This window comes from Chiloscyllium plagiosum, unplaced genomic scaffold (assembly GCF_037043375.1).
Source record: "Chiloscyllium plagiosum isolate Xiang-an unplaced genomic scaffold, Cpla_swu_hap1 HiC_scaffold_47, whole genome shotgun sequence".
In the NCBI taxonomy this organism is placed as follows: domain Eukaryota; kingdom Metazoa; phylum Chordata; class Chondrichthyes; order Orectolobiformes; family Hemiscylliidae; genus Chiloscyllium; species Chiloscyllium plagiosum.
This window is the reverse complement of record NW_028270185.1, coordinates 15,888,836-15,905,252: the sequence shown is the minus strand read 5'-3', so window position 1 is coordinate 15,905,252 and position 16,417 is coordinate 15,888,836. Positions and strand designations below refer to the sequence as shown.

Here is a 16,417-nt window from a genome sequence, read left to right as displayed (position 1 = left end):
AGACTGCAGGGGCAAATTAACCGGGATGAAACTGGGTTGAAAGGGGTTGCACACACACTCGCCTCACACTCCCTCGGGTACTGGAAGATTACGGGGCGATCCTTAGTAAGGCGGTGAAAGGCGATGGAAGGATTCGTGAGGGAGGCTGGGCCCAGGTCATGGGGCAGACCCTTAAGACAAGAGGTTGGTGTTTACACAAAAGGGGAGGAGGAGTTTGGAAGTGAAATGGCATCCATCGAAAGCTGTCGGGCCCTGGGGTCTGGGCAGGGTGTGGGGTTTAGCTTGGAAATTTCACCACAGAGCTCGCTGGACTTGTATTTCGGAGTTGATGCTGAGGTGTGGAGTCAGGCTCCGGATTGGCGATCGTGGACTAACCGGCGGGAGTTGATCATGGCAGAAACTGCTCCCACTTGCGAAAGGACAAGGGCATGGAATTGTACAGCACAGGGAATGGCCCCTTCAGCCCACGGCACGAACACCACGCCAAATTAAACCACTCCCTTCGGCCTGCCCATGGTGCCTCCATTCCTTGCATATTCATGTGCCTACCCAACAGTTCCTTAAACTACCGTATTTGCCTCCACCAGCCCAGGCAGAGAGTTGAAGATTATGCAAAAGAAGGCTCAGTGGTTAGCACTGCTGCCTCACGGCGCCAGGGACCAGGGTTCGATTCCAGCCTCGGGCGACTGACTGTGTGGAGTTTGCACATTGGCTGCGTGGGTTTTCTCTGGGTTCTCCGGTTTCCTCTCACAGTCCACAGATGCACAGGTTAGGGTGGATTGACCATGGGAAATTACCCATAGTGTTCAGCGATGTGTGGGTCAGCGATGTGTAGGTTAGAGTGGGTTGGCCATGGGAAATTGCTCATAGTATTCAGTAATGTGTAGGTCAGGGTGATTGGCCATGGGAAATTATCCATAGTGTTCAGCGATGTGTAGGTTAGAGTGGGTTGGCCATGGGAAATTGCCCATAGTGTTCAGCAATGTGTAGGTCAGGGTGATTGGCCATGGGAAATTACCCATAGTGTTCAGCAATGTGTAGGTCAGGGTGATTGGCCATGGGAAATTACCCATAGTGTTCAATGATGTGTAGTTTATGGGGGATTGGCCATGGGAAATTGCCCATAGTATTCAGCCATGTGTAGTTTATGGGAGATTGGCCATGGGAAATCGCCCATAGTGCTCAGCAATGTGTAGGTTAGAGTGGATTGGCCATCGGAAATTGCCCATGGTGTTCAGGGATGTGTAGGTCAGGATGGGTTGGCCATGGGAAATTGCCAATAGTGTTCAGCGATGTGCAGGTTATGGTGGATTGGCCATGGGAAATTAGGTTAGGTGCATTATTCGGGGTCAATACAGCATAATAGGGTTGGTGTGGACTTGTTAGGCTGAAGGGCTTGTTTCCACAATGTAGGGATTCGAATTCTAGAGAAGCCAGCAAAGTTGGTCTGGAGTTCATTAGCTACAAGTATGGTGTAGGCAGAGGCAGTCAAGAAGGCGTTGGACGCTGACTTGAACAGGAATAATGCACAAGAGCATTGGGAAAGGCAGGAGAGTGGCACAAAGCCATCAGAGAAAGTGGGAGACCCACGATGGGCTCAATGGCCTCCTTCCGTGCGGGAACTATTTTGGAGTTGGAGGGGACCCAGGGGATTAGGAAAGGGACCCCCAGGACCTGATCAGGTGTACCCTAGAACTCTGTGGGAAGCTAGAGATGTGATTGCTGGGCCTCTTGCTGAGATACTTGTATCATCGATAGTCACAGGTGAGGTGGCGGAAGACTGGAGGTTGGCAAACGTGGTGCACCTGTTTAAGAAGGGCAGTAAAGACAAGCCAGGGAACTATAGACCAGTGAGCCTGACCTCGGTGGTGGGCAAGTTGTTGGAGGGAATCCTGATGGACAGGATGTACATGTATTTGGAAAGGCAAGGACTGATTCGGGATAGTCAAGATGGTTTTGTGCGTGGGAACTCATGTCTCACAAACTTGATTGAGTTTTTTGAGGAAGTAACAAAGAGGATTGATGAGGGCAGAGCAGTTGACGTGATCTATATGGACTTCAGTAAGGCGTTCGACAAGGTTCCCCATGGGAGACTGATTAGCCAGGTTAGATCTCACGGAATGCAGGGAGAACTAGCCATTTGGATACAGAACTGGCTCAAAGGTAGGAGACAGAGGGTGGTGGTAGAGGGTTGTTTTTCAGACTGGAGGCCTGTGACCAGTGGAGTGCCACAAGGATCGGTGCTGGGCCCTCTACTTTTTGTCATTTACATAAATGATTTGGATGCGAGCATTAGAGGTACAGTTAGTAAGTTTGCAGATGACACCAAAATTGGAGGTGTAGTGGACAGTGAAGAGGGTTACCTCAGATTACAACAGGATCGGTACCAGATGGGCCAATGGGCTGAGAATTGGCAGATGGAGTTTAATTCAGATAAATGAGAGGTGTTGCATTTTGGGAAAGCAAATCTTAGCAGGGCCTATACACTTAATGGTAAGATCCTAGGGAGTGTTGCTGAACCAGGAGACCTTGGAGTGCAGGTTCATAGCTCCTTGAATGTGGAGTTACAGGTAGATAGGATAGTGAAGAAGGCGTTTGGTATGCTTTCCTTTATTGGTCAGAGTATTGAGTACAGGAGTTGGGAGGTCATGTTGCGGCTGTACAGGACATTGGTTAGGCCACTGTTGGAATATTGCGTGCAATTCTGGTCTCCTTCCTATCGGAAAGATGTTGTGAAGCTTGAAAGGGTTCAGAAAAGATTTACAAGGATGTTGCCAGGGTTGGAGGGTGTGAGCTACAGGGAGAGGCTGAACAGGCTGGGGCTGTTTTCCCTGGAGCGTCGGAGGCTGAGGGGTGACCTTTGAGGGGTTTACAAAATTATGAGGGGCATGGATAGGATAAATAGACAAAGTTTTTTCTCTGGGATCGGGGAGTCCAGAACTAGAGGGCATAGGTTTAGGGTGAGTGGGGAAATATATAAAAGGGACCTAAGGGGCAACTTTTTCACACAGAGGGTGGTACGTGTATGGAATGAGCTGCCAGAGGGTGTGGTGGAGGCTGGTACAATTGCAACATTTAAGAGGCATTTGGATGGGTATATGAATAGGAAGGGTTTGGAGGGATATGGGCTGGGTGCTGTCAGGTGGGACTAGATTGGGTTGGGATATCTGGTCGGCATGGACGGGTTGGACCGAAGGGTATATTTCCGTGCCGTCCATCTCTGTGACTCTATGACAAGAGATTGTTTCACATTGTGATACCCGCCACTTGTCGATCGTAAATCACATTTGGATCCATTTCGTGAGGATGGCTTTCGGTCAACTCCTTTGCTAGTGTTCTCTGACAAATGACTCAACCATCAGGTGACATGTAAACTGAGACAAGCATCTCGTCTTACCCTGAGGGCTTTGAGCAAAACAGATTGGCTACAAACAGAATCTGATTGCTTTTCCAATGACAATGCTTCATCTAACCGAAACTGAAATGACAACCTTGGACAAAGTCTGACAGTGACACGATACCTGCGCCTCCCAAACTTGTTCTGTGATCTTTACATACAGCCCGGGAAATCCAGAAGAACAAACATTGCTCTCAATTACTTCTTCTGTTCGATGTGGTTGGGCCCAGCATTGCTAATTGCCCCAGGGGGCATTTCAAAGTCGACCATGTTGCTGCGGGTCTGGAATCACATGACTGGACAAGAACGGCAGATTTCCCTCAGGAAAGGACAGCACTGAACCAGATGGGGTTTTTACAACAGGGAATAATGGTCGTCATTAGACACAGTTAAAAGCAAATCACACAACGCCAGGCTATAGTCCAAAAGGGTTTATTCAGAAACACAAAGAAGCCTGTTGGACTGTAATCTGGTGTTGGGTGATTTTTAACTTTGTCCATCCCAATCCAACCTCCAAGTCATCGGTCGACAGATTGTTATCGAATTGAAATTTCACCTCCGTACAGCAGGAGACCCTTCAGCCCATTCTGTCCATGATAACCCATTGCCTGAGCGATCCCAAATGCCTTTTCCTGCTCTTTCCACCAAGTTTAGCGTTTCCTCTGCTTCATCTGCCTTTATTTTCCTTGGAATGTCTTTGCCCGAATTGGCCCACTAACTTTTCTTTCCTCTAATAACTGAGTTCGAAAATTCATCTTCACCTCCCTCAGTCCTTTGGCGGGCGACAAAGGCGTGGTAATGTAATGGGCAAGGAATCCAGCATTTGGGGTAGCTCGGTGGCTCAGTGGTTAGCACTGCTGCACCAGGGACCCAGGTTCGATTCCAGCCTCGGGCGACTGCCTGTGTGGAGTTTGCACATTCTCCCCGTGTCTGCGTGGGTTTCCTCCGGGTGCTCCGGTTTCCTCCCATAGTCCAAAGCTGTGCAGGTCAGGGTGGATTGGCCATGGGAAATTGCCCCATAGTGTTAAGGGATGTGTAGGTTAGCTGAGATAGCCACAGGGAATGCAAGTTTACAGGGGTAAGTGTGATGGGTGGGTGAGTGCCCTTCAGAGGGTCGGTGCGGACTCGGTGGGCTGAATGGCCTATTTCTGAGCCATACAAGGATGTGGGCCTAGTGTTGGTTTAGACCAGTGCAGATGTGAAGGGCCAAAGGGCCTTGCTCTGTGCTGTAGACCTCCATGACTCAAAAGTTCTAAGGACTTGGGTTCAAATCCCATCAATGGCAAATGGTGAAATTTGAGTTCGATTTTTAAAAAGTGGTAGTTTTAAAAAAAAAATTAAGCCTAATGGCAGTCATGTGACCATATTATAAAGACCCTTCTAGTTCATTAATGTTCTTTAAGGAAGGAAATCTGTCTTCCTTACCCAGTCTGGCCTACTTGTGAGACCAGACACACAGCATTGGGGTTAACTCTTAGCTGCCCCCTGGGTAATTAGGGATGGGGATTAACTGCTGGCCACATCCCCTGACTGACTAAAACCTCCGTCCGCTGTGCTGTTAGCTCTGGAGAGCTCTACCCAATCTCATCGTTCCATTTCCTATCCTCCTCCATCATGCCAACGGCAGCATCTATCAAATTCCCAATCCTTCCGCCATTGCTTACTCAGTCTTCATGTTGCTTCCCGTGACGGCCTCGAGACCTTTCGATTTATTCACAGGCCTTTTGGAATATTGTCTGCAATTCTGGTCTCCTCCCTATCAGGAGGATGTTGTGAAACTTGAAACGGTTCAGAAAAGATTTACAAAGATGCTGGCAGGGTTGGTGGATCTGAGCGATAGGGAGAGGCTGAACAGGCTGGGGCTGTTTTCCCTGGAGCGTCGGAGGGTGAGGGGTGACCTTATAGAGGTTTATAAAATCATGAGGGGCATGGATAGGGTAAATAGGCAAAGTCTTTTCCCTGGGGTGGGGGAGTCCAGAACTAAAAGGCATAGGTTTAGAGTGAGAGGGGAAAGATATAAAAGGGACCTGAGGGGCAACGTTTTCACGCAGAGGGTGATGCATATGGTGGAGGCTGGTAAAATAACAACATTTAAAAGGTATCTGGATGGGGATATGAACAGGAAGCGTTTAGAGGGATATGGGCCAAGTGCTGGCAAATGGGACTAGATTAGTTTCAGATGTCTGATCAGCATGGATAAGTTGGACCGAAGGGTCTGTTTCCATGATGTACATCTCTATGACTCTGTGACTCTATGATATGAACACTTCACAATTGTAAAAACGATCAGTGTCCATTAACGTTGTCCACTCTAATCCATTTCAAGATAGATCGCTCCCAACAGGAAATGGCCAATGATCGAGATGTTGACCAATTACAATGACCTCTTTGATCATTGCAAGTGTTGAATGTGTTGGACCTGTTCTCTTGTCAGACAGGCTTTGCCCATTCTGATAGGGTTATCCACAAATGCTGTCATGGCCACCATCCCTATCTTCACCTATCGAACTCATGAGGAAGGGTCACTTGACCCAAAACGCTAACTCTGATTTCTCTCCACAAATGTCGCCAGACCTGCTGAGCTTTTCCAGCAACTTCTGTTTTAGAGCACCTGACATTGTCACTGGCTGGGTCTTGCCCCGTCCCAAGTTGCCCCCTTGAGAAGGTGGGGGGTGAGCTGTCTTCCTGAATCACTGCAGTCCGTGTGCTGTGGGTTGACCCACAATGTCCTGAGGGAGGGAATTCCGGGAATTTGACCCAGCCACAGTGAGGGATATAATTCCAAGTCGGGATGGTGAGTGGCTCAGAGGGGAGCTTGCAGGGGGTGGGGTTCCCATGTATCTGTTGCATTCCTGGACGGTATTGTCACCGATCCAGTTTTTGACCCAGTGACACTGAAGGAATGGTGATATTGTTTGGGGAGGGTTGGGTTAGGATGGCGTGGGTGTGTTTTGCTCATCACTCTGGGTTAGAACATGAAACATTATTCGCTGATATGGTGTAGAGAGGTGCCACCCAGCCAATCGCAGTGGTACCAGCCCTCCAAAGGAGAGTTAGTGCCATTTTCTTATCTCTTCCCCCTATCCCTGCACCCTAAATCTATCCAATGACCATCCAATACGCCTCTCGATTGAATCTGCTTCCACCACATTTCCAGACAGTGCTTTCCACCCCGCGTGTGGGTGCGATTTCTTTTCTCTTGTCTCTCAGTTCCTCCTTTCGGAAATAACTTTAAAGTCTCGTTCTCCGTCCTTTTCTGAACGGGAGTCAGGACAGATTACCGGCCGATCAGTCCCAAATAACGCGGGCGCTGACCGTGTCTGAGGAGGCATGGTCACATTTTGATGACTCAGTTTCGTTTTGAAGATGTCTAGCTATCTCTGAGTTTACACTGATATGCCTAGAGTCTGTCATTCCATTGACATGACGTTTGGAGCAGTAAACCATCTCTGAGTGAAAGACACTTTAGATTTTAGACTGAACCAGTGGCAACAGAGGGGAATAAATCCAACAGTCCCTTTCATTTCAGAGACACTTGGGCAATTAGATACCGAATGCCCCAAAACCTGAAATTTCAAAGCTGATGACAGAGGTTCAAATGAAATGTTTGCCCACTTTGCAAAGCAACTGAACGGACTATTTACCCTTTGGGGCTGAGACCTCATTAAGAGCGAGCCAGTTCCCGCAGTCGGCCATCTTGGATGTCAATGCCACTTTTCCCAGCAGGAGCTGGGTGTGCTAAAGAACGAGGAGAACAAAGAAAATTACAGCACGTGAACAGGCCCTTCGGCCCTCCAAGCCTGTGCCAATCCAGATCCTCTATCTAAACTTGTCACCTAGTTTCTAAGGCTCTGTAACCCTCCGCTCCCTGACCATTCATGGGTCTGTCTAGATACATCTTAAATGACGCCATCATGCCCTCCTCTATCACCTCCACTGGCAACACATTCCAGGCCCCCACCACCATCTGCGTAAAGATCTTCCCACCTATATCTCCCTTAAACGTTTCCCCTCTCACCTTGAACTCATGACTCTGAGTAATTGAGCCCCCCCCCCCCCCGACTCTGCGGAGAAAAGCTTCTTGCTATCTACTTGTCTATACCTCACATGATTTTGTAGACCTCAATCAGGTCCCCCCCTTTACCTCAGTTTTAATAATCCTAATCTACTCAACCTCTCTTCATAGTTAGTGCCCTCCATACCAGGCAGCATCCTGGTGAACCTCCTCTGCACCCTCTTCTAAGCATAGAGTCATACAGCACGGAAACAGACCCCTTCAGTCCACACGGACCAGAATCCCAAACTAAATTAGTCCCAGCTGCCTGCTCCCTCCAAACCTTTCCTATTCATGAACTTATCCAAATTACTTTTAAATGTTGTAACTGTCCCCACATCCACCACTTCCTCTGGACATTCATTCCGCACTCTGTAAAAGAATTGCCCCTCATGTCTTTTTTAAATGTCACCTTAAAAATGTGCCCCCTGGTCATGAAATCCCCCCCCACACCCAAGGGAAAGGACAACTACCATTAACCCTATACGTACCCCTCATTATTTTATAAACTTCTATCAGAGTCGCCTCGCGACCTCCTACACGCCAGTGAAAGACGGGCAGAACGGTAGATGTGATCTATATGGACTTCAGTAAGGTGTGCGACAAGATTCCCCATGGGAGACTGATTAGCAAGGTTAGATCTCATGGAATACAGGGAGAACTAGCCATTTGGATACAGAACTGGCTCAAAGGTAGAAGACAGAGGGTGGTGGTGGAGGGTTGTTTTTCAGACTGGAGGCCTGTGACCAGTGGAGTGCCACAAGGATCGGTGCTGGGCCCTCTACTTTTTGTCATTTACATAAATGATTTGGATGCGAGCATTAGAGGTACAGTTAGTAAGTTTGCAGATTACACCAAAATTAGAGGTGTACTGGACAGTGAAGAGGGTTACCTCAGATTACAAGAGGATGTACCAGATGGGCCCATGGGCTGAGAAGTGGCAGATGGAGTTTAATTCAGATAAATGTGAGGTGCTACATTTTGGGAAAGCAAATCTTAGCAGGACTTATACACTTAATGGTAAGGTCCTAGGGACCTTGGAGTGCAGGTTCATAGCTCCTTGAAAGTGGAGTTGCAGGTAGATAGGATAGTGAAGGCAGCGTTTGGTATGCTTTCCTTTATAGGTCAGAGTATTGAGTACAGGAGTTGGGAGGTCATGTTGTGGCTGTACAGGACATTGGTTAGGCCACTGTTGGAATATTGCGTGCAATTCTGGTCTCCTTCCTATCGGAAAGATGTTGTGAAACTTGAAAGGGTTCAGAAAAGATTTACAAGGATGTTGCCAGGGTTGGAGGATCTGATCTACAGGGAGAGGCTGAACAGGCTGGGGCTGTTTTCCCTGGAGCGTCGGAGGCTGAGGGGTGACCTTATAGAGGTTTACAAAATTATGAGGGGCATAGATAGGATAAATAGACAAAGTCTTTTCCCTGGGTTGGGGGAGCCCAGAACTAGAGGGCATAGGTTGAGGGTGAGAGGGGAAAGATATAAAAGAGACCAAAGGGGCAACTTTTTCACGCAGAGGGTGGTACGTGTCTGGAATGAGCTGCCAGAGGATGTGGTGGAGGCTGGTACAACTGCAACATTTAAGAGGCATTTGGATGGGTATATGAATAGGAAGGGTTTGGAGGGATATGGGCCGGGTGCTGGCAGGTGGGACTAGATTGGGTTGGGATATCTGGTCGGCATGGACGGGTTGGTCCGAAGGGTGTGTTTCCATGCTGTACATCTCTATGACTCTATGAATCTGAGTCCCAACCTATCCAGCCTTCGTTTATAACTCAAACCTTGCATACCCGGTAACATCCTGATAAATCTCTTCTGAACCCTCTCCAGCTTAATAATGGGATGGCTGGCTTCTTCCCGTTCCTAAAATCTGCAGGAGGCTGATGACTGGCTTATAGGAATCGGTAGTGTTGTATCTGCTGTCTCTCGCCACCTTCACCCCCTCCAATGCCCGCCTCTCTCTGTTAACCCCGCCGTGACCTCCAAACCCTGGCCTCTGTTGGACATTTTCAACACCAGGTCAAATCTCCGAGGGTAGCGTGAAAATAGTTTGATCCTTTGCTTTCTGACTTAAGAAAATAATCGATAGGAATGCAAGGAAGCGATAGCAGAATGTGTACAAGTTAATTTAACCTTCATTGTCAAAAATGGCTGCAATGGCCTTTTTTTTTCAGTGTCTCATTGTATATATATATAAAAGTCTCATGGTATTTTACTTAGGATGATCCAGAGTTGGTCCTCATTCAAATCCACAGAAAAGGAAACACAGTAAAAGTGATCAAACAGTGTCTCTCACACACACAGCTGTCCTGAATTCCAGTATGTGCCCTGATTTGCCAGGGGGCAAGGAACCCGATTAAATGCTCCCCTCTTCTGTCCAATGCCTTGACTCTTTCGCTGCTCTTCAATGGGCATGGATGTCCATGGCTTGCCCGCTGAGGATGGTCTCCCCGGGATTCAGGATGGATGAGCTTGGTGGTGACATTGCAGGATGAGGTGGGGGCCCGCTGTGCGTCATCATGGCTGGGTGGTGGGAGTGTCCGGGGACGTACAGATGCGCTGAGGCTCCGTGGTGCAGCTGTGTGGGGTGGGGTGCCATCGGTCGAGAGGTGTACCCTGCCTGCTGGAGGCCCAGTCCCATCGCGCCCCCTTGTGGCACGTAGTCCCCTGGCACTGCCGCCAAACCTGCCGGGGTGGGGGTGGGGGAGGGAGTGGGGGGGGGGGGGGGGGGAATGGGGGAGAAGCAAAGTACAAATGTCAGTGTCCGGTTGGCCAACCAGCGCACCCGCCCAACCCACTCCGTGGGGGCTTAACCAACACCCCTGCTGCCCCCCCCCCCAACCCCCGCAACAACCCCAGGGGCTCACCCAACACCCCCAACCCCCTGCACCAAACCCAGGGGCTTACCCAACACCCCCGCCCCACCCCCCCCCCCCCCCCGCAACAAACCTAGGGGCTTACCCAACACCCCCATCCCGCAACAACCCCAGGGGCTCACCCAACCCCCCTCCCCGCAACAACCCCAGGGGCTTACCCAACACCCCCCCCCCCCCCCCCACCCGCACCAACCCCAGGGGCTTGGGTAACTCTCCTCCCCACCCACCTACACCCACTCCACCCACCCCCCCCCCCCCCCCTACCAAGTCTGGAAAGGGGTCATGGAGCCCTCACTCATGGAGAGATGGTATTGGGGATAGTGGGGGGGTACGGAGGTGAGAGTGTTGGGTGTAAGGCTGGGGCCAGGGCAGATCCCACGGGAGCAGGGGTTGGGGCAGAGGAAAGGGGGTGAGGAGGTGGGCGGGGGGTGGGGGGGTGTAAAGATGGAGGGGCTATCGAGGGGTTGAACAGGAGGTGGGGAGTGGGGCTGAAGATAGGGATGGGCGGGTGTACGGGGTGGGGATGAAGAGGAAGGTGGGGGTGTAGAGGGGGTGGGGGTGTAGATGGCAGTGAGGGTGTTGGGGGTGAGGGTGTAGATGGGGGTGAGGGTGTTGGGGATGAGGGTGTAGATGAGGGTGGGGGTGTAGATGGCAGTGAGGGTGTTGGGGGTGGGGGTGTAGATGGCAGTGAGGGTGTTGGGGGTGGGGGTGTAGATGAGGGTGAGGGTGCAGATGGCGGTGAGGGTGTACATGAGGGTGAGGGTGATGGGGAGTGGGGGTGGGGAGTGGGGGTGGGGAGTGGGGATGGGGAGTGGGGGTGGGGTGTCTCCCGGGTCCTAATGGGAGTTGGGAGCGAGATTACCTTCCATCCATAAAACAATGGGACGTTGCTTCAGTCAGCACCTAACACTACCCCCTCCCCCCACCACTACCCAGTATGCTGCCCCCCCACACACCCTCACCTCACTATCCTCACCCCCCCAACCCGATAACCTCCTCCCCACATCCCCACCCTCACCCTCCCCACCCTGATAACCATCTCCCTCACCCTCAACCCCGCCACCCTCACCCTCCCCACCCTGATAACCGTCCCCCTCACCCTCAACCCCGCCATCCTCACCCTCCCCACCCTGATAACCGTCCCCCTTACCCTCAACCCCGCCATCCTCACCCTCCCCACCCTGAAACCGTCCCCCTCACCCTCAACCCCGCCATCCTCACCCTCCCCACCCTGATAACCGTCTCCCTCACCCTCAACCCCGCCATCCTCCCCTCCCCACCCTGATAACCATCCCCCTCACCCTCAACCCCGCCATCCTCCCCTCCCCACCCTGATAACCATCTCCCTCATCCTCAACCCCGTCATCCTCACCCTCCCCACCCTGATAACCGTCCCCCTCACCCTCAACCCCGTCATCCTCACCCTCCCCACCCTGATAACCGTCCCCCTCACCCTCAACCCCTCATCCTCCCCTCCTCACCCTGATAACCATCCCCCTCACCCTCAACCCTGCCATCCTCCCCTCCTCACCCTGATAACCATCCCCCTCACCCTCAACCCTGCCACCCTCACCCTCCCCACCCTGATAACCATTTCCCTCACCTCCCCACCCTGATAACCATCCCCCTCACCTTCAACCCTGCCACCCTCACCCTCCCCACCCTGATAACCATCCCCCTCACCCTCAACCCCGCCGTCCTCACCCTCCCCATCCTGATAACCATCCCCCTCACCCTCAACCCTGCCATCCTCACCCTCCCCACCCTGATAACCATCTCCTTCACCCTCAACCCCACCATCCTCCCCTCCCCACCCTGATAACCATCCCCCTCACCTTCAACTCCACAATCCTCACGCTCCCCACCCTGATAACCTTCCCCCTCACCCCTGACCCACCACCCTCATCCTCCCCACCCTGATAACCTTCCCCCTCACCCCTGACCCACCACCCTCATCCTCCCCACCATGATAACCTTCCCCCTCACCCCTGCCAACTCCGTACCCTGAAACCTGCCCCACACACCCCCACCACCCTCCCCACCCCCCCAAATCTGATAACCTTGCCCCTCACCACCAACCCCACCATCCACATGACTCTGTTTCACATCTCTCCCCCCGGTCCCCCGATAATGTCTAGGGTCTGACGTGGAATGGGCAGAGCCCGTGTCGATGTGGGCGTGGAGGTGAATGACCTTGTAACCTTCCCCCTACCCCATACCACCTGATGGTTGGGTAGAGCCAGCTGATGGGCTACCACTGAGGACCTTTGGAATGGTCCCCTCCTGGTTTCCTCCCCATCTCAGTCTTCAGTTGGTTCCCCCTTTATTCTGAGACTGTACCCTTTGCCCCCAGACTCTCCCATGAGGGGTAACAGCCTCTCAGCATTGACCCTGTCAAGCCCCTTATGAAGGAGAAAGTGAGGACTGCGGATGCTGGGGATCAGAGCTTAAAAATGTGTTGCTGGAAAAGCGCAGCAGGTCAGGCAGCATCCAAGGAGCAAGAGAATCGACGTTTCGGGCATAAGCCACCCCACCCTGATAGCCTTCCCCCTGAATATTCCCCCTGATAGTTCCTGAAGAAGGGCTCATGCCCGAAACGTCGATTCTCCTGCTCCTTGGATGCTGCCTGACCTGCTGCGCTCTTCCAGCACCACATTTTTAAGCCCCTTATGAATCCGATATGTCTCAGTGGGATCACCTCTCATTATTCTAAACTCCAGTGAGTAGATTCCCAACCTGTTTAACCTTAGTTTATAAGACAATCCCTCCATCCCAGGGATTGTCCTAGTGAACCATCTCTGAACTGCCTCCAATGAAATGATATCTTTCCTTAAATAAAGGAACCAAAGCTGCTCACAGTGCTCCAGATGTGGTCTCACCAGCACCTTGTACAGTTGGGTAACACATCCCTACTGTTACAGTCCAACCCCCTTGAAAGAAGGGCCAACATTATGCCTCTAATTCATTGTCTGTGCTTCTGCCCCCTAGCTCATTATTTCCTGATCCTTATGAGTGAATGATGTGAAAGGAATTGAATATTTGTCCAGGACTGAAGTATTTGCTCTCTCTCTATCACTCAGTCTGCCACGGACCCTCTCTCTTCACTGGCTGGCACAACTCTCCTTATCCCAAACCGCCTCCCTCTCCCCGCCAATAAATTCTCACCTTTTCCACGTGGGACTGTGTGCTTTTACAAACATTAAACGTTCCCCTGCATAGCCCCTGTATCCATCCCAAAACTAATCCCACTGTCCCATCTCCCTGTAGCCCTGTACTAATCCCAAACTAACCCCACTGTCCCACTCTCACTATCACCCTGTATTAATCCCAAACTAATCCCACTGCCCCACTCTCCCCGTAGCCCTGCATTAATCCCAAACTAATCCCACTGTCCCACTCTCCCCATAGCCCTGTATTAATCCCAAACTAACCCCACTGTCCCACTCTCACTATCACCCTGTATTAATCCCAAACTAATCCCACTGCCCCACTCTCCCTGTAGCCCTGCATTAATCCCAAACTAATCCCACTGTCCCACTCTCCCCATAGCCCTGTATTAATCCCAAACTAATCCCACTGTCCCACTCTCCCTATCGCCCTGTATTAAACCCAACATAATCCCACTGTCCCACTCTCCCTATCGCCCTGTATCCATCCCAAACTAATCCCACTGTCCCACTCTCCCTGTAGCCCTGTATTAAACCCAACATAATCCCACTGTCCCACTCTCCCCATACCCCTGTATCCATCCCAAACTAATCCCACTGTCCCACTTTCCCTATCGCCCTGTATTAATCCCAAACTAATCCCACTGTCCCACTCTCCCTGTCACCTTGTATTAATCCCAAACTAATCCCACTGTCCCACTCTCCCTGTAGCCCTGTAACCATCCCAAACTAATCCCACTGTCCCACTCTCCCTGTCGCCCTGTATTAATCCCAACATAATCCCACTGTCCCACTCTCCCTGTCGCCCTGTATCCATCCCAAACTAATCCCAATGTCCCACTCTCCCTATCGCCCTGTATCCATCCCAAACTAATCCCACTGTCCCACTCTCCCTGTCGCCCTGTATTAATCCCAAACTAATCCCACTGTCCCACTCTCCCTGTCGCCTGTATTAATCCCAAACTAATCCCACTGTCCCACTCTCCCTATCGGCCTGTATTAATCCCAAACTAATCTCACTGTCCCACTCTCCCTGTCGCCCTGTATTAATCCCAAACTAATCCCACTGTCCCACTCTCCCTGTCACCCTGCATTAATCCCAAACTAATCCCACTGTCTCACTCTCCCTATCGCCCTGTTTTAATCCCAAACTAATCCCACTGTCCCACTCTCACTATCACCCAGTATCCATCCCAAACTAATCCCACTGTCCCACTGTCCCTGTCGCCCTGTATTAATCCCAAACTAATCCCACTGTCCCACTCTCCCTGTCGCCCTGTATTAATCCCAAACTAATCCCACTGTCCCACTCTCCCCATACCCCTGTATCCAACCCAAACTAATCTCACTGTCCCACTCTCCCTATCGCCCTGTATTAATCCCAAACTAATCCCACTGTCCCACTCTCCCTGTCGCCCTGTATTAATCCCAAACTAATCCCACTGTCCCACTCTCCCCATACCCCTGTATCCATCCCAAACTAATCCCACTGTCCCACTGTCCCTGTCGCCCTGTATTAATCCCAAACTAATCCCACTGTCCCACTGTCCCTGTCGCCCTGTATTAATCCCAAACTAATCTCACTGTCCCACTCTCCCCATACCCCTGTATCCAACCCAAACTAATCTCACTGTCCCACTCTCCCTATCGCCCTGTATTAATCCCAAACTAATCCCACTGTCCCACTCTCCCCATACCCCTGTATCCATCCCAAACTAATCCCACTGTCCCACTCTCCCTATCGCCCTGTATTAATCCCAAACTAATCCCACTGTCCCACTCTCCCTGTCGCCCTGTATTAATCCCAAACTAATCCCACTGTCCCACTCTCCCCATACCCCTGTATCCATCCCAAACTAATCCCACTGTCCCACTGTCCCTGTCGCCCTGTATTAATCCCAAACTAATCCCACTGTCCCACTCTCCCTGTCGCCCTGTATTAATCCCAAACTAATCCCACTGCCCTGTTCCTCGTCTTGTGCTTTGTTACGTGTTTAAAACCCATGGTTCTTTGAAATATTGCGTTGGTCCCTGTGTGTAAGGAACTGCCCTGACCTCTCCGGGTAACAACATTAAAGGCAGTGTGTAGCCTGAAGACCGGCTGTCAGTGTGATCGCTGAAAAGGGGCTGGCGGAACGTTCCGGAAGGAATCGGTTTCGCCGTGGCGTTCCGAGCGGTGCTGAGCATCAGCTGGTCGCTCCATCACTGATAGATCGGATCAAGGATGAGGGTCAATGCGGTACATTCCAATGACCCATCATTCCTGTGGATGCGGATTACGCCAAGCCCAGTAGGTACATGAGGGCCAAGCCGATTGGTTTGGGGTAAATGTAATGCGAGGGGAGGTTATCCTGGTAATTACAGAGTCAGCGTCATTTACCAGCTTTTCTGATTGTCAAATTACCTCCAGACTTCCCGGAACTCCTTTGATCAGATTTCAAGTAGGTTAGCTTGTCCAATTGGATCGCCTCCTTCTCACACTGAAGTCGAACACAGTCCTTGGGTTCAGTCACAGTGACCCGTAGCAGATCGGATATGTTAATGAGCGTATTTGCATACTTGGCCAGTCAATTCAATTGGACACAGTGCTGTTGACTGTGTATTTAAATGGTCTACAATCAATTAGCTCAGGCACGCTCGCTAGCCCTGTCAGTGAGTGTGTGTGTGTGTGTGTATATGTATGTATGTATGTATGTATGTATGTATGTATGTATGTATGTGTATGCGCGCACATGTGAGCGTGTGTATCTGTTTGTCTGTCTGTATGTGTGTCTTTGTGTATGTGTGTGTATCTGTGTATGTATGTATGTGTGTCTGTCTGTGTATGTCTACGTGACTGCGTATGTTTGTGTCTGTGTGTATATGCCTATGTGTGTGTGTGTACATGTGTATATGTGTGTATGTGTGCCTGTGTATATGT

The 16,417-nt window shown here is 51.0% G+C and overlaps 1 protein-coding gene across 5 annotated transcripts in view; it reads right to left on the bottom strand.

The window, feature by feature from the left end:
- Nucleotides 1-9,566: 9,566 nt before the first annotated feature.
- The window catches only part of LOC122542948 (homeobox protein Meis1-like), a 552,868-nt gene continuing 546,017 nt past the window's right edge, over nt 9,567-16,417 (bottom strand). For 3 of the 5 annotated variants that reach the window (XM_087984102.1, XM_087984103.1, XM_087984104.1), the window contains exon 12: nt 9,567-10,139. In XM_087984102.1, the coding sequence (XP_087840228.1) occupies nt 9,859-10,139 (281 nt within the window). In that variant the 3' untranslated portion in view covers nt 9,567-9,858. The remainder of the gene's footprint in view (nt 10,140-16,417) is intronic. The other 2 variants (XM_087984106.1, XM_087984107.1) reach the window with 1 other exon arrangement.